Source organism: Enhydra lutris, unplaced genomic scaffold, assembly GCF_002288905.1.
Source record: "Enhydra lutris kenyoni isolate GAN:26980312 unplaced genomic scaffold, ASM228890v2 scaffoldscaffold20, whole genome shotgun sequence".
Taxonomy (NCBI): Eukaryota; Metazoa; Chordata; class Mammalia; order Carnivora; family Mustelidae; genus Enhydra; species Enhydra lutris.
Window position 1 is genome coordinate 31,605,127 of NW_019154104.1, and position 25,135 is coordinate 31,630,261.

Below are 25,135 nucleotides of genomic sequence, written 5' to 3' on the forward strand. Positions count from 1 at the left end.
ACCGCCCGTGCCTCCCTATGTGACTGGGACGGGTGAGGACACATGCGAATGCGCAGCACGGGCGTGGAACAAGGAGGCAACAGTTTTCGTTCTCCAGCCTGAACTTAGCGAGTCGTTTCTCACCCACTCACAAACGGATGGGGGTGTGTGGTGTGCACACGGGGGGAGTGGGAACCAGGAGGGCCAACACAGGAGAGCATGAGGCGCGCGGGCCAGCCACACAGCCAGGATGCCGAAAACATCACACGCAGTGACCTTTCCACAATAAACTTCCCAAAACTTAGGGTTCAGGAGGAGAAGACCCTGACAGGCAGGGCTGCCGCACGGCTCTGAGGCTGCTCCTGTCCAGGCTGCCCATGAGGACAATGGGGTGCAGCAAGGAAGGGACCTGGCCAGCCATCACCTGCCTGCCTGTCTGTCGCCCTGGCTGGGGGCTGACTGAGTTGGGGACCATGCAGAGGCCCGGAGAGCCGAAGGCTGGCGGATTACCTCAACGGCCCGGTGTCCCACTTCCAACACCTCTAGGGACTCTGCCAGCTTGGCGAGGCCCGCCGTGAGGCACACAGAAGGTTATCCTTTTAGGTAATTGAGGAAAAATAGGACCCCCACCTCCCACCCTGTCCCCACCCGCTCAACATCAGCACGTGCCCTGTGACCCGTCTCCTCACTCCCTGCTCCTGCCCGACCTGCTGCTTCTCTGACTCGGGCTACACCGAGCAGGAGATCTGAGCCATAGAGTCTGCTGAGAGAGCCCAGACAGCAGGCTGCGTGGGACGTGTCCCCAAAGAGCCAACTCGTGGCCCTGACTCACTGGGCTCAGGCCTTAGAGACTCCTGTCCCAGGACCCCGTTCCGGAGGCCACTGAAAGTAGGCAAACAAGGGGCCACAGCTCCCAGCAGTTCCGCAGGCACCTCTGTCCCAGCAGGAGCTAACCTGCACACTGGTGCTGCGGTGTCTCCTGGTACCCAAACCCTCTAGCTTGAGTTTATAAATCCTGCCCATCCGCGTTCTTCAGTGGAGGGGCCCCTGCGGAAGAGACAGGCGCCGCCGGCAGGAGGCTGGCGCGGGAGGGACCCCCCCCCCCCCCGCTGGCCGGAGAGGTGCAGCCAGGAGCACGTCTTCTCCTGGAGAAACGCAGGCGCCTGCCACCCCCACCCGGGGCCCCTCTAACTGCTCAGCTGAGGGACTGAGACACAAACCAAAGCGAACTAGAACGCATGCTGACTGTCGAGGTGACGAGCGGCAACAGGGATATGGCAACAGAAAAACATATACATACTACAGGCAACAGGCGCCGCAGGCCACATGAGCTCCTGCATGCGTGACCTCCGACCTTGTGGGTCCACGTACAGTCCCATGTGGCTGAAGCAAAGCAGGTACTCCTCGCTTTTGAGCTCCACAGCACAAAGGGCATCAAAAGACTGCTGTGAGAGGAATGTAAGCGAGGGGTCATTGGGATTTACCAGGGTTAGAGCCTGCCCGTCCCCCTGGGGGCTCAGCAGAGAGAACCCAGACGGGTAGCCCACACACAGCTTGTCCTTGAGCGCGGCCATCCACTGCACAGTGCCGGGGGCCACGATTTCATTGACCTTCCTGTGGAAAGGCCTAGTTCTCTGGACCTCATAGCAAAGGACCAGGCGCTTCACAGCCGCAAACAGGCAGGTGGAGGAGCTCTTCCTCAGCGTCGCGGTTGCGATGAGCTGGCAGCCTTTTGTTTCTGGAAGCTTGACGTCGGCGCTGCTTTCTGCCCCATCGAAAGCAGACCACGGACAGAGATGGACGTGGTGGTTCCGGCCGCAGAGGAGGACGGCAACTTTCTCTTTGGGAGCAAGCTCGATCTGGTAGACTTTCTTGTAGTCAGCAACACGGACGATCACTGCGGGAATGGAACAGAGAAATCTCAGCGGCTCAGGAGCACCTGCGCGAGCGCGCCAGGAACCTCGCCGTCGGCTCCCTGCCCTGCCAACCAGCTCTAGAACACGCTCAAGAACGTGCCTCCAACCCTGCCAACCTCAGGGTCCTGCAGATGCCAGGGCAGCGCCCTCCTTCAGGAGCCCCCAGGGGCCACCCCAATCTCACACTCCTCTGCCTCCATGGTACCAGCACCCCAACCCCCCGCCGCCCAGGCTGGGAGATGCCAAGCACACCGTGGCCTCGGGGGGTGGATCAGGATCTCTTCCCCGTTCATCCCTGAAGATAAGAACCCTCCGGTTGCACATGGGGAGCAAAGGTCTGTCTCCAACCTCACTGGACCCTCAGATAAACTCTCTGAAAGCAGCCACCCCCAAATTAACCCACTATCCCCAATACCCTAACTGGTGTAGGACCTGCACTAAGAGCTCTCTGAGCAGAGCCTTTGGTCTGGAACCTGAGGGACCAACAGCCCTGGGCGCGGGCTGGCAGGAGCCACCGTTGGTGACACGTGTTCCCACCAGGCTCAGCAGGAAGGGAATGCTGGCCACCACGGAGCAGCTCCTCATTTCTGGGGGATGTGCCCGGAGCCCGGCCCAGGGGCCAGGCCAGTTCTAATCTGCCTGCGTTTCTCTCCAGAGACACAGGATGGTGAAGAGAGGAGACGGGGCTACTTTGCATTTTCTTGCCAGGAAGAAGGAAATACCCCACTTTGAAGCAGAGGAAAGCAAGCTTCAGGAAGGCATCGGCACATTGAGGAATTCAGTAAATCATCTTCCTTCTAGGAGGCTCTCCCTGTCCCCATCTCTCCCCTTAGTCCTGTCCTCCACGAGCTCAGTGGGTGCAGGAAGCCACTCGCCACCCCACCCGTGGTGCTGGTGGGTCTCTGTGCCCTGCTGAACCTGCGGGTAGAGCCTAGCCCTGACTCCGAGGCACCAGGGGACGCGCCACACACATCTGCTGAACATCTGTCTTATTTGCCGCAGGTGACGTTTCTCAGCTATTCGCCCTTCCCTTTGTTTATGGAATCCACACGTCACGAAGATATCTTCGCTCCCAGGGTTCCTGCTCCTCTTCCCACACCCGTGTGTGTGAACCAGGGAGGGCAGACAGCAGCTCCTGGGCACTCACCATCGCGGGTCACCTCTATGACGTACAGCCCTTCTTCTAGGCCGACCACGATCCTGTCCCCATCTGTCACGGTAGGAGGAGTAAGAACAACACACGGACATCAGTACTATTGACGCACACCATTCGCTTCTCAGAGCAGACACAGGCACTCCATTCCCGCAGACACCACACAGCAGGAGGGCAGATCGGGCCCCACAGGCCCCCGCGGACACACTCCGCCGTCCTCTGCATCACAAGCACGGCCTCGCGCGGCACCAGGCACGCACCAATGACGGCGGCGCTCAGGACAGCCTTGATGAGAGGCAGCGTGCTGTCGTAGGCCTCCTGCGGGACGTGCACGACCTGGTTCTTCAAGCGGTTCTTGTGGAGGATGGACTGCAGTCCTTCCAGAATCCCAACCCACTTCCTCTTCTCGTTCTCATTTTCTGTCAGAATGAGCAGTGAGCTGGTCTTAGAAGGTGTCCCTAAAAGAGAAGCTGTCACCTTCGTGACAAAAAAAAGAGCTGTAAGACAAACAAAGCACGGCACACAGATGCCCACAGCCTGGCCCTAATGCCCCGTGCTCGAGGCTGCGCTGCCCTGTACTGACTAAGGGTGATGGCGGAGTCCCGGTTCTGGGTGCCCACGGAGGTGGTGAGGGGCTCTGTTGCCATGAACAGGCGCCCCGCATCCCTTCCTTGTCAGACTGTGCTTTTGCCAACACTGATGGAGCGAGTCCACTTTAAAACGATTTCTTGAATGATCTTACTATACTTAACAAGACGGGAAAGACAGACTTGCCCACAAAAATGCTCTGCCCACACATGCTTAGCTGGGACTGTCCCCCGAGCACGTCCAGGAGCCTGGGCGTCACGGGCTGCTGCAGAAGGTCAGCTTTAAGCACATGAGGATGGCAATTCTCTGTACTGCACGTGTAGGGCAGTTTCTGGGCGGGTAGGTGAGTTAAGAGGACTCTTGGACTTCATTTTGCGGTCAGTGAAAATTCTCCTGTGTTTATAAAAAGTCCCAGTGGAGGGGTGGGGGTGACTCTTTCCTTAACCCACAATGGCTCAGAGGCTTCCTAATGCCACACCACCTAATAGGATCTCTGTGGGGGGCGGGGGGGGGACTCTCCACCTCGGCCAAGGAACATGCTGCCGGGACACATCTACTGATTCCTGCTGTTTGCTCCAGCTGAGGACCAGGAAGTCCCAGGGAGGGGAGCTGGGGGCACATTCCACTCATACAGGACCACGAGGTGGCTCCCAGCATCAGGCATGCTGTGACTGCACAGACAGACCAGGTGGGGTGCAGGCGGGAAGGCAGTGCGGGTGACATGGGGGAGACGGGGCCCTGGGCAGGAAGGACCCCCACAGAAGGGAAGGCATCTGCAGCGAGATATCTGCTGGGCTCTTGCTAAGGCATACTGAAATGCTCCGAAGAATGGTTCCATCTTAAGCACGGGATTCCTTTTTTAGGGTTAACGAGACTTCTCTAAGGAACGGAAAACATACCCTGAATATACACGGGATATCTCGGCGGGAAGCGTGTATGACGTCTGAGGCCAGGACCGAGCTCACCGAGAACTCCTCATCTCTGGTGAGAAACAGAACACTTGGAGCATCAGAAAGAAACACACAGCCAGGCCTGACCCCACCCCGCAGTGCTACAAATCTCCCAAGAGAGGATACTTCCATGGCTCTACTTTCTAGAATATACGGTCGGCCCCTCGCCTCCAGCGTGATGAGGAAGCACTTATGCTGACAAAGCCCGCAGACTCAAGAACCCCGCAGGTGTTCCGGTAACAAGGGACGTGTGAGAGTAAAAAGCCTTTCGTTCCCTGAGCCACATGGTTCTAGTCTGTGCCAGATGCTTCCAGGCACAAATGCATCACTGATTTAGCTCAGACCTGGCTCCAATCAAGTGGCCGCTTGGAGACGGCTTCTAAGGGAAGGGATGCAATCCGTGGAAACAGCCGTGCAAGCCCCATGTCGACCCTCTGAATCCTGGGCTCCACCTGACACCACATCCCGTGGCCGCCAGCCCGTGGGCTCTCGCCCACCAGGCCAGGGCCTACCTGTGCCCGGTGATGGACAAGCAGGATCGCCTGGGGATGTGGAAGTGACCCAGCCACATGGCTGTCCCTGGAGCCGTTGTCAGGGGCACCTGCCACAGCTGGGGCCACCCAAGCACCGGGGTGGAGACTGAGGTGCCGGGCTCTTGCCCAGGGCAGGTGCCGACAGGCAGACAAGAACCCTAACCCCGTGCTGAGCGTGTGCCTTCTAGAACTGCTCTGTCCTCACAACCTCTCTGACCTGATCACGCAGTCGTGCCCACTTTACAAGTGGGGAAACGCAGAGCTGGACGCTACCCCTAAGAGAAGCCAGGAGGGGGGGAGGGAGGGCGCTCTGCTGCCCCGTCTGCTGGACGCCAGAAGGCAGGTGGTGAGAGATGCCATGGCTGAGGGAGGGGGTCACGCGGCAGAGCCCTGGGCTCCAGATTTCTGTCACCGAGAGAACGTGCAGGTGCCGACGCCTTGGGCTGGGCAACGTGTTTCTGGGGAATCTCCTAGTTGTTCTCAGGGGCAGGTGGTCTTCTTACATTAAATACCTATGTGCCAAATTGTTGAGTGCAAAAATACCCACAGGGAAGCTTCTAGCATGCGAGTCTAACACCTGTTTACAGAAGTGCGTGATGACCAAGGCTGTGAAAGTGTTAAGTGAGGTCAGAGACTACCGGGCAACAAACGCCCATCCTGGGCAACACGGAAGTCAGCCGGAGCTCGCGGGACAGGACAGAACACACAGAACAGACCTGAGGTCCAGGACCTGGCTGGCGACAACGCCAGGCTGGGTGGACTTTCCCTCGGGCAGGTCGTAGAGAAAGAGCTTGCAGTCACAGACCACTGCGTAAGCCCGCTGCCATCCTTTCTTCACCCCAGTGGGCTTCGGGACCTACGGGCAACAGTGAGAACATTCCATCATGCCGGAAAGGCCAGGCCCTGGGCCCCAGGAGCCTCCTTGCCAAGGCCTCCTGTCCAGCTGCTGCATGGCTGGCCTGCTTCTCCAGGGACAGCTGCCCCCATGACTCAGGGCACGACTAGGGAGGGGTCCACGCAGGATAAAAGGTGACGAAGGGGACAAAGTGGGGAACTCGGCAAACAGGTGTGTCCACACCACACACAGCATCTTGGAATGCTGTAGCTCTGAGGCCGTCTGGACCCAGCACTCAGCTCTGGAACCCTGTCTTAAGTGGCTGAAAGATGGGGACAAGGGTCTCTCCCGACTGAGGATGTTCTGGGGTCCTCAGAACCCAGGCCTGAATGCCAGAGGGGAGGCCTCCCAGGACCAGCACAAAGACTTCACAAAGCAACAAAGGTCGTCTGGAGAGCGCTGCGGACACTGGTGGACAGTGGGCCATCACGCCCAAGACAGGGACAGCAGAACTGACGCACGCGCCCTCCCCACTTTCCCCATGTCCTACCTTAACATAGCCCTTGTAGGCTGTTCCTATGCCCCTCTGCACATCCACGCCCAGAGGCCGCTTGGACTGCTCAGGAGGGATGGGGCACACCTGGGGTGCGCTCTCTCTGCAGGATACGTGGCACGCGAACGAGCACACTGGGAAAATGAAGGCGCGCTGCTGTCAGAACCTGCTTCCTCCACAGCAGAAGCCACAGGAGGGTGTGGGCCGCACATGGGGCCATGCGGCAATCCCCACACGTCATGGGAACGGCCCGGATCCCCCAGCAGAGCAACCGGTTTCTGGAACAGAAGCCCTGGGACTCTGGCACCGAGTGGTCCCCACACATGCATGTGGGAGCCCTGACAGGGCGTGAGGGCCAGCGCGGACAGGTGGCCGCAGAGCTGTGCGTGCTGTTCCCCCAGGTAGCTGGGCCTCAGTCCCCACAGCTCCGTCCCCAGATCACCCGCAGAGGAAGCCACCTGCGGGTGTGTGACAGAACAGTGGCTCCGAGGATAGACAGGGGTCCTGGCAGCCGATCTGAAGTCCTGCCATGAACAAAGGAGGTGGCTTCTGCGGCCAGGTAGAAGCACAGAAAGCTGCTTTTGCAGAGCACCCCCCCCTCCGAGCAGCGGCTAGGACTTCAGGGGGCTGCTTATCGGTGACCAGGGCCGTCACATTGCCCCGCGGTGGCCACGCTGACAGACTGAGTGAGGTACGGGGCACCCAGAGGTTCCAAGGCCAACCATGATGCCAGGAGAGACAGAACACCTCCGCCTACCCTCAATGACAGGACGGGAGGAGAGTGAAGTTGTTTAGTCTCTGCTCTTCCTGATTTTCCGGAAGGACCGCAGACATTTCATTTCACAGTAACCAAGAGCCCACAGATAACCTGGGTCCCTGTGGCCCTGTGGTCTCCCAAACTTCAAATAAGCATTTATACAACTAAAGAGAGCATCTGCCCTCGCCAGCTCACCACTGGCTCGTGTCCACTGCTCCCCAACCCACAGTGCGCCCAGGCCCGTGCAGGCACCCTGCGGCCTCCACTCACCCTCGCAGGCGTAGCCCTGCCGGATCAGGCCCACCATCAGGGACGTGCAGTGGCTGCACTGTGTGGGGCTGGAGAAGGACTTGATGCTGAACTGGTGAGCTTTTGGCTGGAGGAAGAACATCAAGAAGGTGAGACCCAGGCTCTGAGCAGAGACCACCAGTCTGCTGCAATCACACTGATAGTCTTGGGCATGACCTTGAGAAGCTGAGAATGTGCAGTTCCACTCCGACGTGTACATGTGCCCTCCTGGTGATAACGAAGAGCAGAGCCGACCACCTGCCTCCCAAGCTCAAGCCAGAAGAGAAGTCAGCACACGCCTCCCCTGGGGCGCGGCCCTGCTCCCAGAAACAGCAAGGGGCTCGGCAGGGGTGCGCTGGCACCAGCGCCTGGCCTCCTGGGGGCGCCACCCAGGGCTGCACACGCATGCGAGACCCACAGTCGCGCAAGAAACCCACGGCAGCCCTGCTCCCGAGAGCAAGGGCATGGACAGACTGCCGTCCCTTGTCGGGAGGGCAGGCGCACCACATGATCCACCACGGGGGACGGAGCGTGAGGCCGAACAGAGGAGCAAGCTGGAAGCCCGCAGAACTGAGAGTGTGTAAAGCTCCAAAAGAAAGGATAATTACTCGGGGACACAAATGCCACAGGACCACGGGTAAGAAGCAAGGGAGTGGGCAACACCAAATCCAGAGGCCAGTGCCCCCAACTCTACAGGCATCTAAACCCAAAGCCTAACAAAATCAAGTGTCTAGCTGGCCCACTGTCTCCGGCTGAGGCCGTGCCTTGTTCGCGGAGAATGAAGCGTCTGAGGGCATCAGGCCATGCGCTTGCTAAGCCGGACACTTCGGGCCTCCTCACGAGAGCCCAGAGCCGGCGCGCGGCCCTCCACACACACTCCTGGGAAGAATAAGGTACCGAACTGAGCGCTGGGCGCCGTTCTGCTTACTCTGGGGAAAACACCCTTCCAAGAACCACATGGTTCTCTCCCATTCCAAGTGCAGACAGACAGATGGATGTCAGCTGGAAGGAGCATGGCGGACACGTGACCGGAGTGGTCACTGCTGGAGAAGGAAGTGTGGTCTGGGAGATGAAGAAGAGGAGACTGATTCTGAAATTTCCCAGTTAACACGCAACCCTGTGTCATTCACTGGTTGAATTAAGGAGACACAGGGTCGGGCGCCTGAGTGGCTCAGTTAGTTAAGTGTCTGCCTTTGCCTCAGGTCATGATCTCAGGTCCTGGGATTGAGTCCTGCTTCAGGCTCCCTGCTCGGCGGGGAGCCTGCTTCCCCCTCTACCCCTCCATTGCTTGTGCTCTCTCATATACTCTCTCAAGAAAATAAATTCTTAAAAAATGAGAGGTAAGGTCCTGACACTTCGTGGACCACACACTGTCACAGCAAGCCATTACTAGACACCAGGGTCTCACTGTGCACACAGAAACAGTCTTATTTATACGAAGTTATCTCCTAAAACTGAGAAGGAGGCACGGGTGCAAAGCCAGGCCCCTACCTTTGGTCCGGCCAGCGCGAGGGGCTGCGTGGTGGGCAGCGGCACAGCGGGTGGCCTCTGTGTGGCCCGAGCCATGTCCTGGGGACAAGCAGGGACAGGTGAGCATCCTCTGAGCTCGCTACTGCTCTTACATGTCACACCCTGCTTGGGATTCGTTTCTCTCTCGAACCGATTAATAATGAATGGCATTTTTAATCTCCTACATTGTTGAGACATCTGTCAGAGCAGGCCTCATCCAGCGGGTAACCTGACGATAACTGAGACAAGTTGGGCTCGACAGCTGGCAGAGGGTCCTGCTACAGGCCGAGTGGCAGGCCTGGGGCCACCCTGGCGTGAGCACGGCCCTGCCTATCAAGGACATAGGCGAGGAGGGACCCCAGGGCTCGCAGGGGGTAACAGGGTTAACACTGCTTACTTCCTGCTGTTCTGTGCTTGCGGCCGCGGAAACCGATGGGGACACCTCTGCCTTTGGAGCCTGTGTCTCTTGCTCCCCAGCTGAGCCGCTCTGTGAAGACAAAGGCAGAGACACACAATGGGAAAGAGAGAACTTCACAGAAGTCAGACTCTGACTGCTGGGTCTGTCCCCCTGGAGACCTGAAGTCCCACCTAGGCCCAGACACTGGTCATGTCCCATCAGAGCCCACTTTACTCACAGCTGTGCTGCCTTCCCTGAGGACCACTGCCCTTGGCATTCTAAGACCAGAGTGCTGACAGGAGGACTGCGCGGTCTGACAAGTCAAGGTTATCACCAAAGGCCAGAGGCCACCTTCCTCACCCTCCACCTGCAGCCCTGACCAGCTGTTCTCCCTTCCACCCTCTATTGAAGGGGCAGGAACTAGAAACCGCCGACCCACTCTTCTCATTCAGAAGTGACTTTATCTATAACTGGTATCGTTAAGCTAAAGGAGTCCAGTACTTTTTAACCTCATTTCGGGGGCCAAGAAGAAATTACGATGTCAATAAGGGTCTGGGGCCTATGACCCAGAAGTAAGAATTTCCTTGAAAGTTTTATAACACGGGAAGGCAATGTTTTGTTCTAAGAACTCAAGATTCCCAAGTTAATTTCACAATTGAAACGGAAGCTAAAGCTTTGAATCTAATTTGAAGTTGTTTTTATAACCACTTAAAAAGGACCTCATTTCCAGTGTTCCTTAAATTGTTTCCTCACAAACGACTGTGACTATTTGCATAGACATGCGTAAAGCACGTACATGTGCTCCATAAGCGTGAGCACTGTGACATGGAGGTGGCTGGTGGGTTCTTATGGGAACAGTTTATAGCTTTATCTAGTGTTCCACACTGAAATCCCAGTGACGCAAACCAGGAAACACTTCCTAGAAGTTGGAATGAGCGAGGTTCCTGTATAAGGAGCTGAATTCAGACAGGAAGGTATGTCTGCTCATGAACACACACGACCACGCACCGCACTATTTAAATCTGTTAGCAAACTCATGAGAGAAATGCTCTGTGAATTAGCTAATCATCAAAGTACAAACTAAGTGGGGCGTCTGGGTGGCTCAGTGGGTTAAGCCTCTGCCTTCAGCTCAGGTCATGATCCTAGGGTCCTGGGATCGAGCCCCGCATCGGGCTCTGCTCAGCGGGGAGCCTGCTTCCCTCTCTCTCTGCCTGCCTCTCTGCCTACTTGTGATCTCTCTCTGTCAAATAAATAAATAAAATCTTTAAAAAAAAAAATACAAACTAAGCAAGTTTCTCCCATGAGGTACGGTACACGCATTAGAGTTCCATCTCTAGACAAACGAAGTAAAAGGATGCGAGGTAACTGAATTTCAGCCACGTGATGGCCTGGCTAGTCTCCCTTGGTTGGGGAGTCCAAGCATGGGAATGAGGGATGAGGAGCCATCCACATCTGAGGGCAGCTGGGGACACAGGGAGGGGGGGGGGCCAGCACGGGCCGTGGCTTACTTCTTCCCAAGAGGCTGGCAGAAGATGTGGGGAGGAGGCAGAGTCCTTGGTTGTGACAGACGGTGGGGTGGAGGGGAACGAGAACCATCAAAATACACTGACCCCGTCACTGTAACCAACACTATAGTATTTAACGATGTGTTTGTACAGAGAAAGCAAGGTAGAAACTTTTAGAAGATGGTTCTCAGGTCTGGAAACACCTGACAAACCCAGACTCTGACCAAGGATTTTTTCTTTCCATCAATGAGTGTCCTTCGTCCTTAAACCACAGAGGGAAGGAGGGGCGGAGGCCAAACATGGAGATGGCAGGAGTGCCGGCTGCTGGATACAGAGCCTCCGTCCAGGTCCACGATGGGACCACCTCCCCAAGGACCACTCCTCTTGCCCCAAACCTGCAGAAAAGCCTCGGTTCTCCAGGCCACCTCCACCCGGTGAGGACGGCAGGCCTCGGTCTGTGGGGACGTGCCTGGCGTTCCCGTGATGGGAGACACACGGGCCCCACGAGGCGGCATGTCTCTGAAGGAAGCAGGTAAAACCATCTGCTTCTTAAAACTGAGGACTTCAGGGCGCCTGGTGGCTCAGTGGGTTAGGCCGCTGCCTTCGGCTCAGGTCATGATCTCGGGGTCCTGGGATCGAGTCCCGCATCGGGCTCTTTGCTCGGCGGGGAGCCTGCTTCCCTCTCTCCCTCTCCGCCTGCCTCTTTGTCTACTTGTGATCTCTCTCTGTCAAATAAATAAATAAAATCTTTAAAAAAAAATAAGAACTCTTATAAAAAAAAAAAAAACGACTTCAGGGAAAAGAAAAACATCACCAGTTTGGTAAGAAACCATTCTTTTTTTTTTTTTTTTTTTTTTTTTAAGATTTATTTATTTGACAGTGATCACAAGTAGGCAGAGAGAGAGGGGGAAGCAGTCTCCCTGAGCAGAGACCCTGATGCGGGACTCAATCCCAGGACCCTGGGATCATGACCTGAGCCGAAGGCAGAGGTTTAACCCACTGAGCCACCCAGGCGCCCCTCTAAGAAACCATTCTGACAGATGAACAGAAGCAGGTACGAGCCAGGGTGGCAGGAGTAATACAAACCTGCTTGATTTGGTCATAACCGACACCAGGCAAGGACCGCCGACAGACACCAGCCCGCAGGCACACAGCCAGCCAGCAGCCATCCCAAAGGCCCAGTGCTGACGAAGGTGGGGTGGGCTCTCGCAGACACCACCTCACCCTAATGACGAGGCCCGGCATCACCAACCCTACACGGGAAGTACCCCAGCATCACCAATACACACAGGGGAAGTACCCAACATCTCCTGGGCAGAATCTGTGTCCAAAAGTGCAACCCACTTCCAATCGTGAGGACTATCAGACAAATCAGAACATAGGACATTCTGCAGGGCAGCTGGGACGGCCACTACAGAAATGCCAATGTTATAACGACGGAGGTGGGGGAGCAGTGGGGGCTGCTGTTCCAGACCCAAGACCCATGTGTCCTATGGGCTTTGGCTGGATCCTGACAAGGGAAGGCCAGGCAGCGGTAAAGGACTTTGCTGGGGCAACAGGGGAAATGTACGTGCGTGCTCTGCTATGGCATCAGCGCAAAACGTCCTCTGCCTGCTAGCAATGGCGTGCTTATGTGCCAACACCCTGATCTTGAAACCCCGCCGTGTCCGGGGACGTGTCTGTACACACAGATGGGGTCATACAGCTGAGAGAGGCCCGTATGCTTACTGTACTACTCTTTCAAATTTCCTGAAGGCTTATAATTTTCTAAATAAAAAGCTGGAAATCAGTAAATACAATGACACTTTGTCAGAAGTCCCATTAATGTGATCGGCTTTCATTATCTTAATTTCTGGCTTGTTTTAAGGGTTGCTTGACCCTAGTAAGGGTCCACCTCTAGCATTTTGGAAAAATGAGGGAAAGGCTGTGCTGGGTCCACTAACAGCGCACACAGGGACGAAGTCAGGCTCACACACACCGACAGCTGCTTCCTTGGGCAGCCCCGACCTGCTCCCGCGGGGGTCACTCCCAGAGCAGAGGCAGCAGGTCGGTGACAGGGCACCTGGGGCTTGACTCCTCTCATAAACCACCTTTCCTCTACCTGCCCCTAGCCAGTACAGGAGCCACTGAAAGGGTAATGACACTGGCTTATTCTTCATCAGCTGCAGTATGAGAATCTGTATTTTCAAAACTGCCCTGGGCGCCTGGGTGGCTCAGTGGGTTAAGCGTGTGCCTTCAGCTCAGGTCATGATCCCAGTGTCCGGGGATGGAGCCCCACGTCAGGCTCCCTGCTCAGCGGGGAGCCTGCTTCTCCCTCTGTCTGCCGCTCCCCCTGCTTGTGTGCTCTCTGACAAATAAAAAACAAAACACAAAACTGCCTGAAATACTCAGCACACAGCCAGAGGCCAGTGTAGATTTTCTTCCCCGAAGACGTGAAGCACTTTCTTAATCAACTTCCTTTTAGCCTGAGGACGCTTCTCTGGGAACCCTGTGAATACCTCAGATGCGTCTAACCGCACACACTGAACACCTGCGTCAGTGACGGGTCCGTGCGAGGCAGAAAGCTGTGGGTGGCCCTGGGCGGGGTCACAGCATGTCATACTAGTTCCAACGTAACATCAATTCATTGATCACTTTGAAAAATAACCACTTACTCTAAATGTCAGATCGTGTGCAAGAGGCGCAGTGTTGAAATACTCAAAAATGGAATCCTGAAAATCTGGAAGTTTGAGTCCTGTAAAAAAGAAACAAAGACCAGTCAAAGCAGGTTTAAAAGACAGTCTGTTGTGTTTACATGGGAAGATGTGACAGCATCAAGACATCAATCCCCCATACGCCAATTGGTAAATCTGATGCAATTCTAGTCATGTTCTAGTCATGGTCCGGAGACTCACCAAGGAAGACAGTCTCAGGAATCCTTACAAAAGGGGGTTGGAAAAGAAGAACTACCAGATATTAAAACAGGTCCCCCAAAGCCTCTTTAATCACGATCAAGTCAACAATGAACAAGGAGGAAAATCCAGAGATAGACTCTGGTGCTCCGGGGACTCATGTGGGAAGAGTCACATATGAAACCAGTACAGAGAGGAACTTTCTAGTAACTGCTTTGAGACAACCGACTAGCCACAGGAAAAAAACAAAACTAGATCCATTCCTCAAACTGTACATCAGAATCCATCCAACTGAATGAGTACTCCCGACGTAACCGATGAAACCGTACCAGCACGGACAGCACGAGCAACTCACTTGGAACACCTGGGGATTTGGGAGTATTTCCCTATGACTTGAGGAAAGGGAGAAGACTGATGAATTTACTGCACAAAAACTAAAAACAAAACGCACTGAAAAACATTATGCTTGGTAAAAAACAAAACAAAACAGACTCCCCAAAACCCAAAAAACCAAACATAAACAAAGTAAAAAAGACAAAACAGAAATGAGGAAAAATATCTGCAACTTCCATCACAAACAGAAGGCTCTAATCAATATACGAACCGCTTCTAGAAGAAAACCTGAAGTTTTAAAAATGGGCAAAAGATACAAACACATAAAAATTACAGAGTAAGAAATACGAGTAACACTTAAACATACAAAAGGTGCTCGGTTGTGCTCGTGACAGAGGACGTGCACGTGACCATGCTGAGGCTCCTCTGGCCTCCTGAGCACGCAGAGCCACTCTGCGGCCACGGCGTAGGCAGGGACGCACGCGCGCGAGCCCCTGGGGCAGCAGAGTGGATCCAGCAGGAGTGGAGGGAAGCTCACTCTCTAACCAGCAACCCCAAAGAAACGGAAAGTGTCATACACATATGGCTGTCCTGTGACAGCAAGAGCAGAGCCCAGCACCGTCCGCAGCCCCCAGCAGAGCGTGGTGCGGTGTGGCCGTGAGCTGGGACCACCTCGCATGCCGTGGCCCTATCCACGCACAGAATGGAGCCCCGAGCAGGCTGCCTTGTGTCACCAGGGGGATACGGATGCACGCCTTTACACACACACGTATTTGCTGTGTATTCCAAGGTCCAACGGCAAGGCTAAACCAAAGCCCATGCTTACCTAAGGGAAAGGCATCTTTGATCATACCCTATTTCGGCTTTGAAATAAGTGGTCTGAACATACCCTATTTTGGCTTTGAAGTAAGTGGTTTCTTTACGTAACCAAAAAAAAAAAAAAAAAATTAAATCTACAACAAAACCACATTCTTTAAAAAAAGCCTGTAAGTAATTCAGAAGCTTATAATTTTAATTTACCAGTATCTGCTCTAAATTTTTCTTCCATCTTTTTCTTCAGAATTTCCATTTCTTCTAATAATTCTCTATTTTTGGCTTCGGAATCCTTTAGTTTACTAAAACAAAAAATAAAAAATAAACGGCTTTAAGCACACTGAGAACAGGTCATCCACACGCTGACTCAGCTAGTGTCAGGATGTGAGGGCAGGGGCTCATCTCCAGTGGCTAGGAAAGTGCCAGAACACCGCAGGCTCCCCACTGAATGGACGTGCAGACCCGCTCTTGGCCTGGGCGAGCCTACTGGGCATGTTATGGAGAGTACGACACTTCTGAATCATAAACAGACATGGATTTTAAAAATCATGGTTAATGCAGGTATATCTCAAGGCTGCCATGCAGTTTCTGACACTCCTACTCTCTTTCTGGAGGAGTCCTTTGCCCTCTGAGGACATACAACCTCTGAATGTCTTTCCCATAGCTGGCAAGATGGTGGGCTGCCCCTGAGACCATGACCACTGCCCGAGCACCAGGGCTCTTGGGGCTCCCACGCGGTCATCCAGCCATAGTCAGGCCGCGGCAGTTCACATCTGGCCCGCAGCCGAGCAGGGGCTTCTGTGCTGAACTAGCCGGGGCGCTGGCTGGCCCACCGCGCCTCTGCCTGTCTCACCATCTGTGAAATGTGGCTGCAGGACGGCCAGGAGGGTCACATCATTAACAGAATAAAACTCTTACGGGAGCATATTCAAATGGCAGCCATTATTACTCTTTTAGCCCAAACCAAGGAAATGTGTGACTCTGTAATCCTGTCAGTGATGCCCTTGCTGACACCCAGGTCCCCGGCCCTCAGGAGGGGCTTGTGCCACTCCGAGCAGGGAGGCCCGGTTTCTACGAAGCAGCGCGCTAGTGGTTACTGCGTCCTGAGCGTGCCAGGCCGTATCTGCAGACGGCGGCCTCTCGTCCCGTCCCGGCTGGATTTACTGTTGTGTATGAAGGCTGTTCCTAAGACTGCATGAAGTCGGAAAAGTGTTTTCAAATGGGGACACCATCTCCAACCTGTATTTTAAAGTTTTAGGTTAAAAGGAAAAACTTGAAGCTGATGAACGGAACGGCACTGCGGGGCACAAGAAGCCCAGAGCGGCCGCGTCCTGTCGCCCGGCACGGGGAAGACAAGCCCAGCCCTCGACACGCACAGACACACAGAACTATGGACTCACCACTCGCACTGCTCCCCGGAAACCCGAGCGGAACCCTCCAGCAGGAGGTGAAGGGCATTGGCACCGTCGCCCAGCCCGTTCTTCCTGAGCACCTACCAGGTGCCCGAGACGACCCCCTGCTCAGAGCTCCTCCCGTCGGCTGCTGCCCAAGGTCACACGGCCCCCTGCATGGTCGGACCACAGGACCAGGTACCTTTCAAAGGACAGATTCGTGTCTTTGACTTTCCTCAACTCCTCCTGAACCAGCTGCTTGGCCCGGATCTCTGCCTCGAGGGCGGACTGCAGCTCCAGCCGCGCCGACATGTCCAGCTTCTGACTCCGGCGGACTTTCCAAAGGGGATCCTGCAGATGCAACGGCGCAGGCGCGTCGTTAAGCTATTTATCTGTTGAACAAAATGCTGGCAAACACGTTCTTTTCTCTAAAACTTGTATTATCACATTTAATAATGAGTTAATTTAAACATTAACTTGATACTACCAGATATTATCAAAGTCCATACGACCCGATTTCAGTTCGGGCATTTTGTGACGTTTATTCTCACTTAGAGATCTTCTAAAGAACGAGCTGTACCTTTTCTTATTTTTTAAAAGAATAAAACTGAAACCCTAGTGCAACTTCTACTTAAGCTCACCAGACTCTCTCATGCGCCAAGATCTATCGTGAGATCTCAGCGGCCTTACTGTTCCTTCATCCTGAGATATTCTGCTGTTTCGCTCAGAGACTGTCCGTACGCATCTGTTAGTCCTGCCCAGGATGAAGGACCACAGTAATAGGGAAGGAGGAAGGACGGAGTAACTGTGAACAGAACCAGCCTGATGCCAGGGTCCTGTTCCTGCCGAGCCCGGTGTGGTCCGACCACTTTCAAGAGGGCTCGAAGTCTGGGGATGCCACTTTCATAGACCTTTTTAAAGTATTCCCTAAACACCGGGTTTTTCGTTTTCTACGCACAGAGTAAGGAGAAGATAACCCGGTGTGGGGGCGCAGCGATGGGGACAGGTGCTTCAGCTGGATGCTAACACTAACGACTGCGCTGAAATCTGGCAAAGGAGAGAAAACTCAGCGAGTCTTCCGATGCCTGAGTCCCACACGGATTTCCTCAATCAATAGGTGAAAACACACTTCTCGGGACAGAAAGGAAAGACACTTTCATCCAGCGAGCCTCCGATTCTAGTCTTCTGCAACAAGAATCTCATCAGCCACTTTTGCTAAATGCACCTACGACCGCCTTCTCTCATCTTCTAGACGGTTTGTGCACTCGGTATATCTCCGCGAGGGCAGCGGCCTGTCCTGCTGAGGCTCCCCCCACCCCAGAGCCTGGAGCTGGGTGATTACTTGCTGCGAGAGTGCGCTCTCGGGAGAGCCTGTGATCTCCAGGTAACTCACAGACCCTGAGCTCCTCATGCCAGGGCTTTCACTGGCCACATGAAGTCCCATGTGCCTGGTGTGACCCGCCTGGCACAAGATGCACTCACGCTTGGCAGAAAGCCATTAGTGAAGTCCGTTGCCATAGAAATGCAGAGTTCAGAAGGAGGCCTACCAGTGCTCTGGACCCCAGACTGGAGCTCCTCAGGGCCTCGAGCTCTTCGGTCATCTTGGAGGCAAGAGCCTGAAGATAACCTCGGGCATCTTTCTCATCGCTGACCCTAGAGGAGGATCACACCCTGTGAGCAAGAGGAGCCAAAAACGAGACCAGGCTCCTGCCTCCCACAGGAGAGAGTGACACTGTGTCCTATCAGGCGGAACAGGCGCCCACGACGGACGAATGCCTCTGCCGGCAAGGGCTGGCCCAGGCTCTTTCTGCTGTGCTGGGCGGAGGCCCGGCCTCCCGCTCCCCAAACCCGGGGGGCGTGCAAAGCCTGACCCGCACCGTCAGTCACTTGGGGCGGTTTCTCCACTTTTGGTCCAATTGCCTATCGCCACACAGAACTGTGGCCCCCAGACGTTAGCGATTTAAGGAAGAGCAGCAAGGTCTGTGCTGAGAAAGCGCATCGGCCAGGAGAGCCCGACGGGCACAGGCACGTACCACTGTATGATCTCTGCAATCTGGGCTTCCCAGTGGGCCACCGACTCCTTCTTGGCCGCCAGATCCCGCAGCTCGTCCTCTAGCTGTCTATTTTGCGCTGTGAGTTTATCCACAAAGGAACAAAGCTGAAATTAAACAATCATACCGCACAACTTACTATTGGTGCCTTTTAACTTTTAAACTTTTTTTTTTTTTTTAATTTTAAACTTTTGTATGCTCTGGGAATCTCTGTGGGAAGCTAGAAGCTAACCCGGCACCCTTCAAAGATGACGCTGGTGTTATTATAGCCCAAGTTCTCCTGAAGAGCCTGAAAGCGTTCCTCGTTACAAAATACTGTCCCGACTTGGTTTTCAATGTAGGCTTTTTGAGGGCATCTAACTTTGTACATCTCAATGCAGATCTCAGCACACGAAGGGTAAGAGCTGGTGGTCTGGGGTAATCAGCAGCTGTTAACCCAGTGAAACACCCAGTTCAGAAGACCGAGCCCATGATGCCCATAAGCACTAGGCTCCGGGACCCAAAACCGAGGACATGGCAGCCATGCGCAGGGAGGCAGATTACCCTCTCGTTCTCAGCCGTGAGCTTCTTGTTCTCCTCCAGCAGCAAGGCTCTCTCGCGCTCGTACTTATCTCTTACTGTGCCTACCGCCTCCTCCATTTCTGTGTGCCTGGGAAGGTACGAGAGAGAGAGAGGGAGAGAGAGAGAGAGAGAGGAGTTAAGATGCCCGTGAGGCAGCCCCCCCCGGGGGGCAGGCACACCAGCCTGCACCCACGATACTGCAGAGTGCATGGACACGTACCGCTCTCGCTTGGACTTCTCCAATTTGTCTTTTAACACGAGAACTTCCTTCTGCAGGGCCAGCTGGTGGCTCTCCGAATCGTGCACCTCCTTCTTCACGTTTTTGACCTCCAGCACATGGGAGGCCTCACGCCTGACCAACTCCTCTTCATAAAACAGGACTTTCTTCTCGAGCTCAGATTTGATTTTGGAAATCTCCTGCTGGTGTTCTAAGGTGGCACCTGGTCCCCGGCCTCCTTGCTTCATCTGAAGATAAAGGTGAAATAAAGTAAATTACAGAGCTCTGTGTCCTCCTGAGGGCCACATGGCCCATCACCCGCCCACCCAGTGACAGGCACTGCACCTGATGCATCTGGCCCCAGGGGCTGACAGGACCTGCCCTGCTGAAGGGACGTGCTCAGATCTGCCCAGGACCCCAGAAGCTCTGTCTCTACACCCTGACACGAATGGTCTTCAAAGCTTCCTCCCACTGCTTGTTCATCATGCAACACTATTCCTTTGAGGGCCGACTACGTGTCAGACGCCTCCATGGTAACCGGGTTGCACCGAGCTCTCTGCTCTTGCGGGGCAGAGGGGAGAGCCCAACAACAAACCAGTAACTAAGCAACGAGATGCTAACATCAGGCAGCTAACACGAGGCAGTGGGATGAAGAATGGGGGTGGCACAAAGCAGACAACCAGGGAAGACGGCACGGACACAAGAAGCCCCGTGTCAGATGACGGGCAGCGAGTCAGGCGCTGAGCTGGGAGTGAGCCATATGCACAACAGGAGGGCGTCAGGGGGGCTGCGGTCAGCAGGAAGGGAAGTGCCAGGAGGGGCGCCCTCAGGGTAGAGTCACTCTGAAAGTGACTGCTGGGCACTGAAGACAGGGTGCGCTCTGGCTGCCACGTGGAGCACAGATTGTCACTCTGGATAGCAACAAGCACTCGGGCACAAGGGAGCAGAAGTCGAGGCCCACAGGGCAGCAAGGACGATGGAGAAAAACAGGCACCTCTGAGATGTGTACCGGGGGAGAGGGGAGCCCACCGTCTCTACTTCACAGACAAGGAAACCAAGGCTCAGAATGGGGACTTGCACACTCGAGAGCACACTAGGCTAACAGTGAAAACTGCCAGGTCCTCACCCGTTCCCTCTGCTAGTGCCTTTCTTTTTTTCTTTAATATTTTATTTATTTATTTAACAGAGATTACAAGCAGGCAGAGAGAGAGGGGGAAGCAGGCTCCCTGCTGAGCAGAGAACCCGATGTGAGGCTTGATCCCAGGACCCTGAGATCATGAGCCGAAGGCAGCGGCTTAATCCACTGAGCCACCCAGGCGCCCCACAAGTGCTTTTCTACTCGCTCCCTCCTTCCCTCCCTCCCGAGGTGCCACCAGCCTGCCTCTTCAACTTCAGCAGCAGGATGTGGGCTTTTCCAGAAAAGGACTCCACTAAATTTAAAAGCACGAGATAAGGAAGCCTGGTTAAGCGTCTGCCTTGGGCTCAGGTCATGATCCCAGGGTCCTGGGACTGAGCCCCGTGTGGGGCTCAGTGCCCAGTGGGGAGCCTGCTTCTCCCTCCTCCTCTGTCCCACCCCCTCCCCCTCCTTGTGCCCAAGCCTCAGCACGTTCTCTCTCTCTCTCAAATACATAAAATCTTAATTAAAAAAATTTTCAAGACAAATGGCAGGTATCAGGTGTTAGTTTATCAGGGCTTCCTATAAATCGCTTGAGACTTTTTATAGAAAGAAAAGAAATGGAGGAACTTGGGTTTTAAAAGTGAAAAGCTGCCATAATGGCATGTTCTCCATGACCCGTGTTGTGTCCGCGACCGCCCCCCACCCGCCGCAAGTCCGCCACGACCGTTGGTGAGGGGCACAGTCTGGCCCCCGGCAGGCACTACCTTGAGGGCCTCGAGCTCACTCTCCACTTGCTTGGAGAAGTTCTCGCTGTGCTCACGGAGCTTGCGCTCCCTGGAGGCCTCGGCAACCGCGTCCTCCAGCCGCGCTTCCAGCTGCAAGAGGAACGCCCGCGGCTTACTGGCATATAGTCGGTCCCCCGACAGGGGCCCTCAGCCAGCGCAGTCCCTAGGGCCTCAGGATCCTCCCCTCCTCGTCAGACTTCATCCCCAGACGAGGGCTGAGAAACACATTCGAGACTTAACTGGAGCGGCTGGTCAGTAATAAACAAGCTTAAATTCTAATGTAAATCAGAAACTTGGCATTCGATTTCAAGAAAGGATGCTGAGTGGTGACACAAGTACTTGGATGTCTGGAGAACAGGAAGGCATCTACCCAGCGACAGACGTCACGCACGCGTGGGGTGGGGGGCGCAGTGGAAGGACTGGGCCTTGGAGTCGCCCCATCACCACCCGCAGCACCTCCTGCGGGGCGGGGCCGGTAGCGCTCAGCTGGGGGGAACCTGCCCATCTGCAGCTCCCGCTGCAACTACGAACTTATCTGGGTTGTGAACTAACCCGAGAAGAAAACAAAGATGCTCTCTGAGACCCAGCGACTAAGCGCAAAAAGGCCCTTCTTTTCCTAATTACCTGGGTTTTCTTCAAGTACTTTATCCAAAACAGTGTAACACGGTGGACCCAATGCAGAAACAGGTATGACGCCCTACGTGTTTACTAAGGCAGTTATCAAAGAAAAGCAAGAAAACGTAAGATTGCCCCTCCTCTCGCCACACGGGGGAGGCAGTTAGTTTTCATAAAAGATGTTACCGATGTTAACACGCAATGGGTTTAGTGTTAAATTGAAGACAGTGTCTTAATCTCTAACACGTAGACACGAAGGGCTGTAACCGACACAAACAAAAGCTTTCTGGGGGTCTCGACAATGTCGAAGAGCAAACAGCCATCCGGAAAGCAGTTTCCGAGCCGCTGGGCTGACGTGCGCTGCGCCCGGTGGCGCCCGGTCCTCCTGCGCCTCCCCACCCCCCACGGACGTGTGGCTCACGCACACGTACGTACACTGTGCTGTACTGATCGCTCACGCTATGTTTCAGTTACACCTGTTAGTTCGCTTTCAAACGGAATTTTTAAAAATCAGCACCCTAAGACATCTCTTAGTGATTTCACAAACACATAGGGAGACCTGAGAAACACAAAATAAAAACCTGGCAGGCCAATTTGATTTCGCCTAAAAGTTAAGATTTTTAAGTAATTTGTGTAATTCAGCCCAAGATCTCAAGATGTTTTATGAAGATGGTAAAAAGGTCCAAACGGTACAATCCCTGAAACAGCCGGAAAGCTACCTCCTTCCTGAGCTTCTCGGACTTGCGCATCTCCTGCCGCATGGAGTCCATCTTCTGCATGGCCGCCTCCACCTCCTCCTCTTTGTCTCGGAGCTGCCGGGACACCTTCTGCTTCTGGGAGCGGAGCTCGGCCATGCGCTCGTTGAGCTCCGAGAACTCCTGCAAGGCCAGCTTTCGCTGCTGGTGGGCGTCTTTGAGTTCTCTGGCCTGGGATTTCAATCGCTCCGAAGCCTCCACCAATTGCTGAACAGAAAAAACAAGAGATGTTTCACATTTGCTTGACCAAGACGTGGAAGGCCGGAAGCTCAGTGATCCCCGGTGATGCCAGCTGCAGACCACGGCCAAGATCCAAGAGCTCACCTTCTTGGAAAAAGCCCTTTGCTCAGCCCCAGCACAGCCAAGAGCTGTCTGGAAGCAGCCCTCCTGAGCTGAAGCGCTAAGCATCATCCTCCCTAAGGGGAAGATGCCCCACGCCACAGCGACCCGCAGCCCAAGCCCACAACTTGCAAAACCATTCACGCCTCTCCCACATCAGATCACTCCCTTGACTACCTTGTGAAAATCCTCCTTCTCCTGCCGCACCACACGGTACTGCTTTTCCAGGCCTTTCAGCCGATGCGTGGAGTCCTCATGCTCTTGGCGAAGGGTCACCGTGTCCTCCAGCTGTCGCTCGAGCCTGTTTGAATCTGAGCAAAAGAGAAAACCAACCATCCTGAGAGCACATGACTTAGTAACTCCTCATGCTCTCGATCATCCAGGAGCTTTCTGACTTTCTCACACACACCGGTTTGGAGACGGGTCACCTGCCGGGCTGACCCTGTGTGTCAGGTGGAGGGCTGAGACTCAGAAGGGACTTGAGTCTTTAGGAAGCTCTGATAATCGAGGAACCACAGAAGACTGGGGCAGGGGGGCTGGCCCAGCACCTAAACTACAGAGGAAAGCAGGTCACTGAGGAAAGCCTCAGGAAGAAATCAGCTGTGGCAATTCTGTCTCAGGGCTACAAAGAGGGGAATTAAGACTGAGAAATGTAAAACGTTCTGAGAGCCTGTGGATGAAAGACTAGAGACGCATTCTGGCTTCAACTACAAAATCCTATTATTTGAGCTGTGCCGAGGTGGAAAATCCTCTCCAGTGAGCTGACAAAACAGACATTTAAACAGGTTCACCGAAGCCGGAGTTTTTTCCCTCCTTCTCTGCCTCACGAAAAGGACCAAACGTTCTCTAAAGGGAGGATGGCCCGAGACACAGACCACCCACCTGCTATTTTACTCTTCAGACGCTCGATCTCTTCGTTGAGCTTTTTGATTTCCTTCTCCCGCGCCGAGCCGCCCAGCGCCCGCGTGGAGCCGTGCAGGGACTGCACCGTCTGCGTGGACTCTGGGGGAGGGACACGGGCCGTGAGGGCCGGCTGGCTCCCAGGGCGGCCGGCCGAGGCTGCGGAGGGCCGGGCTCTGCCCTCACCTTGCAGCTTCCTGCTCAGCTCCAGCTTCTCCTGCTCCAGCCTCCGAATGCGCCGCTCATAGGCCTCCACCTGCAGGCTGTTCTCTAGGTCCCGCTGTACGCCCTCGTCTCTGGTCAGGGTGCTGGACTGCATGATGCTCTTCAGAGAGCCGCGGTCAGAGAAACAGCTGCAAGGAAAGCCACGGGGTTTTCTCATCTGAGAAGTCATGGTGAGCTCGTCGGCGTTCTACAGCTTCCTGGGGTCAAACACTCGTCTTCCAGGCAGGCCACCAAAACCGCCTGCGAGAAGACTAGTGTTTAAGGAGCCAGAATTTAGCCCAGGGCCCTCGTTAGGGCTAACGGTTGGACGATAGGGGGTGACCGACAAGGATGTGCCCTCCGCAGGGGTCAGAGAACGAAACCCCTATGGCACCGCTTCTGCTCAGCCAGAATGCGACAGAAGCCAGTGTCCTGCGGGCACCTGGGCGTGGGGGCCTGGTGCAGGCCATGGGGACGGCCCTGGACACCCAGGCCCCCGAAGGCTTTCTCCTCCTCCTGCCACTGACTGGCCGGGGAGTTCTGGGGACGGGCCGCTCCACCTCCAGGGCCCATCCTCCCCAACAGACTGAACCTGCAGGGCTCTCTTCTCCCGCACGGTGGGCAGCCCAGCTACCCACCGGCGATGGGCCCAGAGCGCACGCCACATGCGCAGATTAAAGCCCGTGGCACTGCTCTCACTCAGAGCTTAATTCTCGAGCTGGTTCACGAGTTTAGTTCTCTTGCTTTTAACGTGACAATGATGCCAGGGGGACTCCTCTGAGTCCTGCTATACAGAGGGCGGCACAGTCACCAGCACACACACGCTTACGGGAAGGGCCGGGCCAGGGTCTCTCAAAGGTGGCCTGAGAATGCTGCGCTCGCCAGCACCCTGGGCTCGGTTCCGGGAGGAGGGCCCTGGGCCCGACCTGCCAAACGCCGGTGGGCCCAGAACCCCCGGGTTTCCCAAGTGCCCATGGAGCGAGAACAGGTCAGGAAACAGGGAAGCCCCGCACCAGGGATTAAGAGGTCGCTAGGCCTATGGCACCTCAGGCCACTTCGTGGGGACTACAGGGCATCCGCTGTCATTCTGGCTCCTCACCCCAAGGGGGTGTCTAAGAGCTCAAGCAGAAACAAGCCCTCCTGAAGGAATTCTCATCAATCTGGCTACGAGCTGCTAGCAGGTGCCAGGAGTCAGGCTGT

General features: G+C 55.0%; 1 protein-coding gene across 3 annotated transcripts in view; it reads right to left on the reverse strand.

Moving 5' to 3' along the window:
• LOC111148533 (CDC42 binding protein kinase beta) overlaps positions 1-25,135 on the reverse strand; it is a 99,875-nt gene that overhangs the window by 10,067 nt on the left and 64,673 nt on the right. Inside the window, exons 10-30 of one of the 3 annotated variants that reach the window (XM_022505164.1) lie at positions 23,918-24,084; positions 23,714-23,833; positions 23,009-23,142; positions 22,457-22,699; positions 21,102-21,212; positions 19,224-19,468; positions 18,986-19,091; positions 18,425-18,549; positions 17,939-18,044; positions 16,594-16,742; positions 15,208-15,302; positions 13,618-13,697; positions 9,459-9,548; positions 9,044-9,121; positions 7,535-7,640; positions 6,505-6,641; positions 5,836-5,975; positions 4,536-4,617; positions 3,309-3,525; positions 3,043-3,105; positions 1,280-1,876 (exon numbers count right to left, since the gene is read on the reverse strand). In XM_022505164.1, the coding sequence (XP_022360872.1) occupies positions 1,280-1,876; positions 3,043-3,105; positions 3,309-3,525; positions 4,536-4,617; positions 5,836-5,975; positions 6,505-6,641; positions 7,535-7,640; positions 9,044-9,121; positions 9,459-9,548; positions 13,618-13,697; positions 15,208-15,302; positions 16,594-16,742; positions 17,939-18,044; positions 18,425-18,549; positions 18,986-19,091; positions 19,224-19,468; positions 21,102-21,212; positions 22,457-22,699; positions 23,009-23,142; positions 23,714-23,833; positions 23,918-24,084 (3,191 nt within the window). The remainder of the gene's footprint in view (positions 1-1,279; positions 1,877-3,042; positions 3,106-3,308; positions 3,526-4,535; positions 4,618-5,835; positions 5,976-6,504; positions 6,642-7,534; positions 7,641-9,043; positions 9,122-9,458; positions 9,549-13,617; positions 13,698-15,207; positions 15,303-16,593; positions 16,743-17,938; positions 18,045-18,424; positions 18,550-18,985; positions 19,092-19,223; positions 19,469-21,101; positions 21,213-22,456; positions 22,700-23,008; positions 23,143-23,713; positions 23,834-23,917; positions 24,085-25,135) is intronic. The other 2 variants (XM_022505167.1, XM_022505165.1) reach the window with 2 other exon arrangements.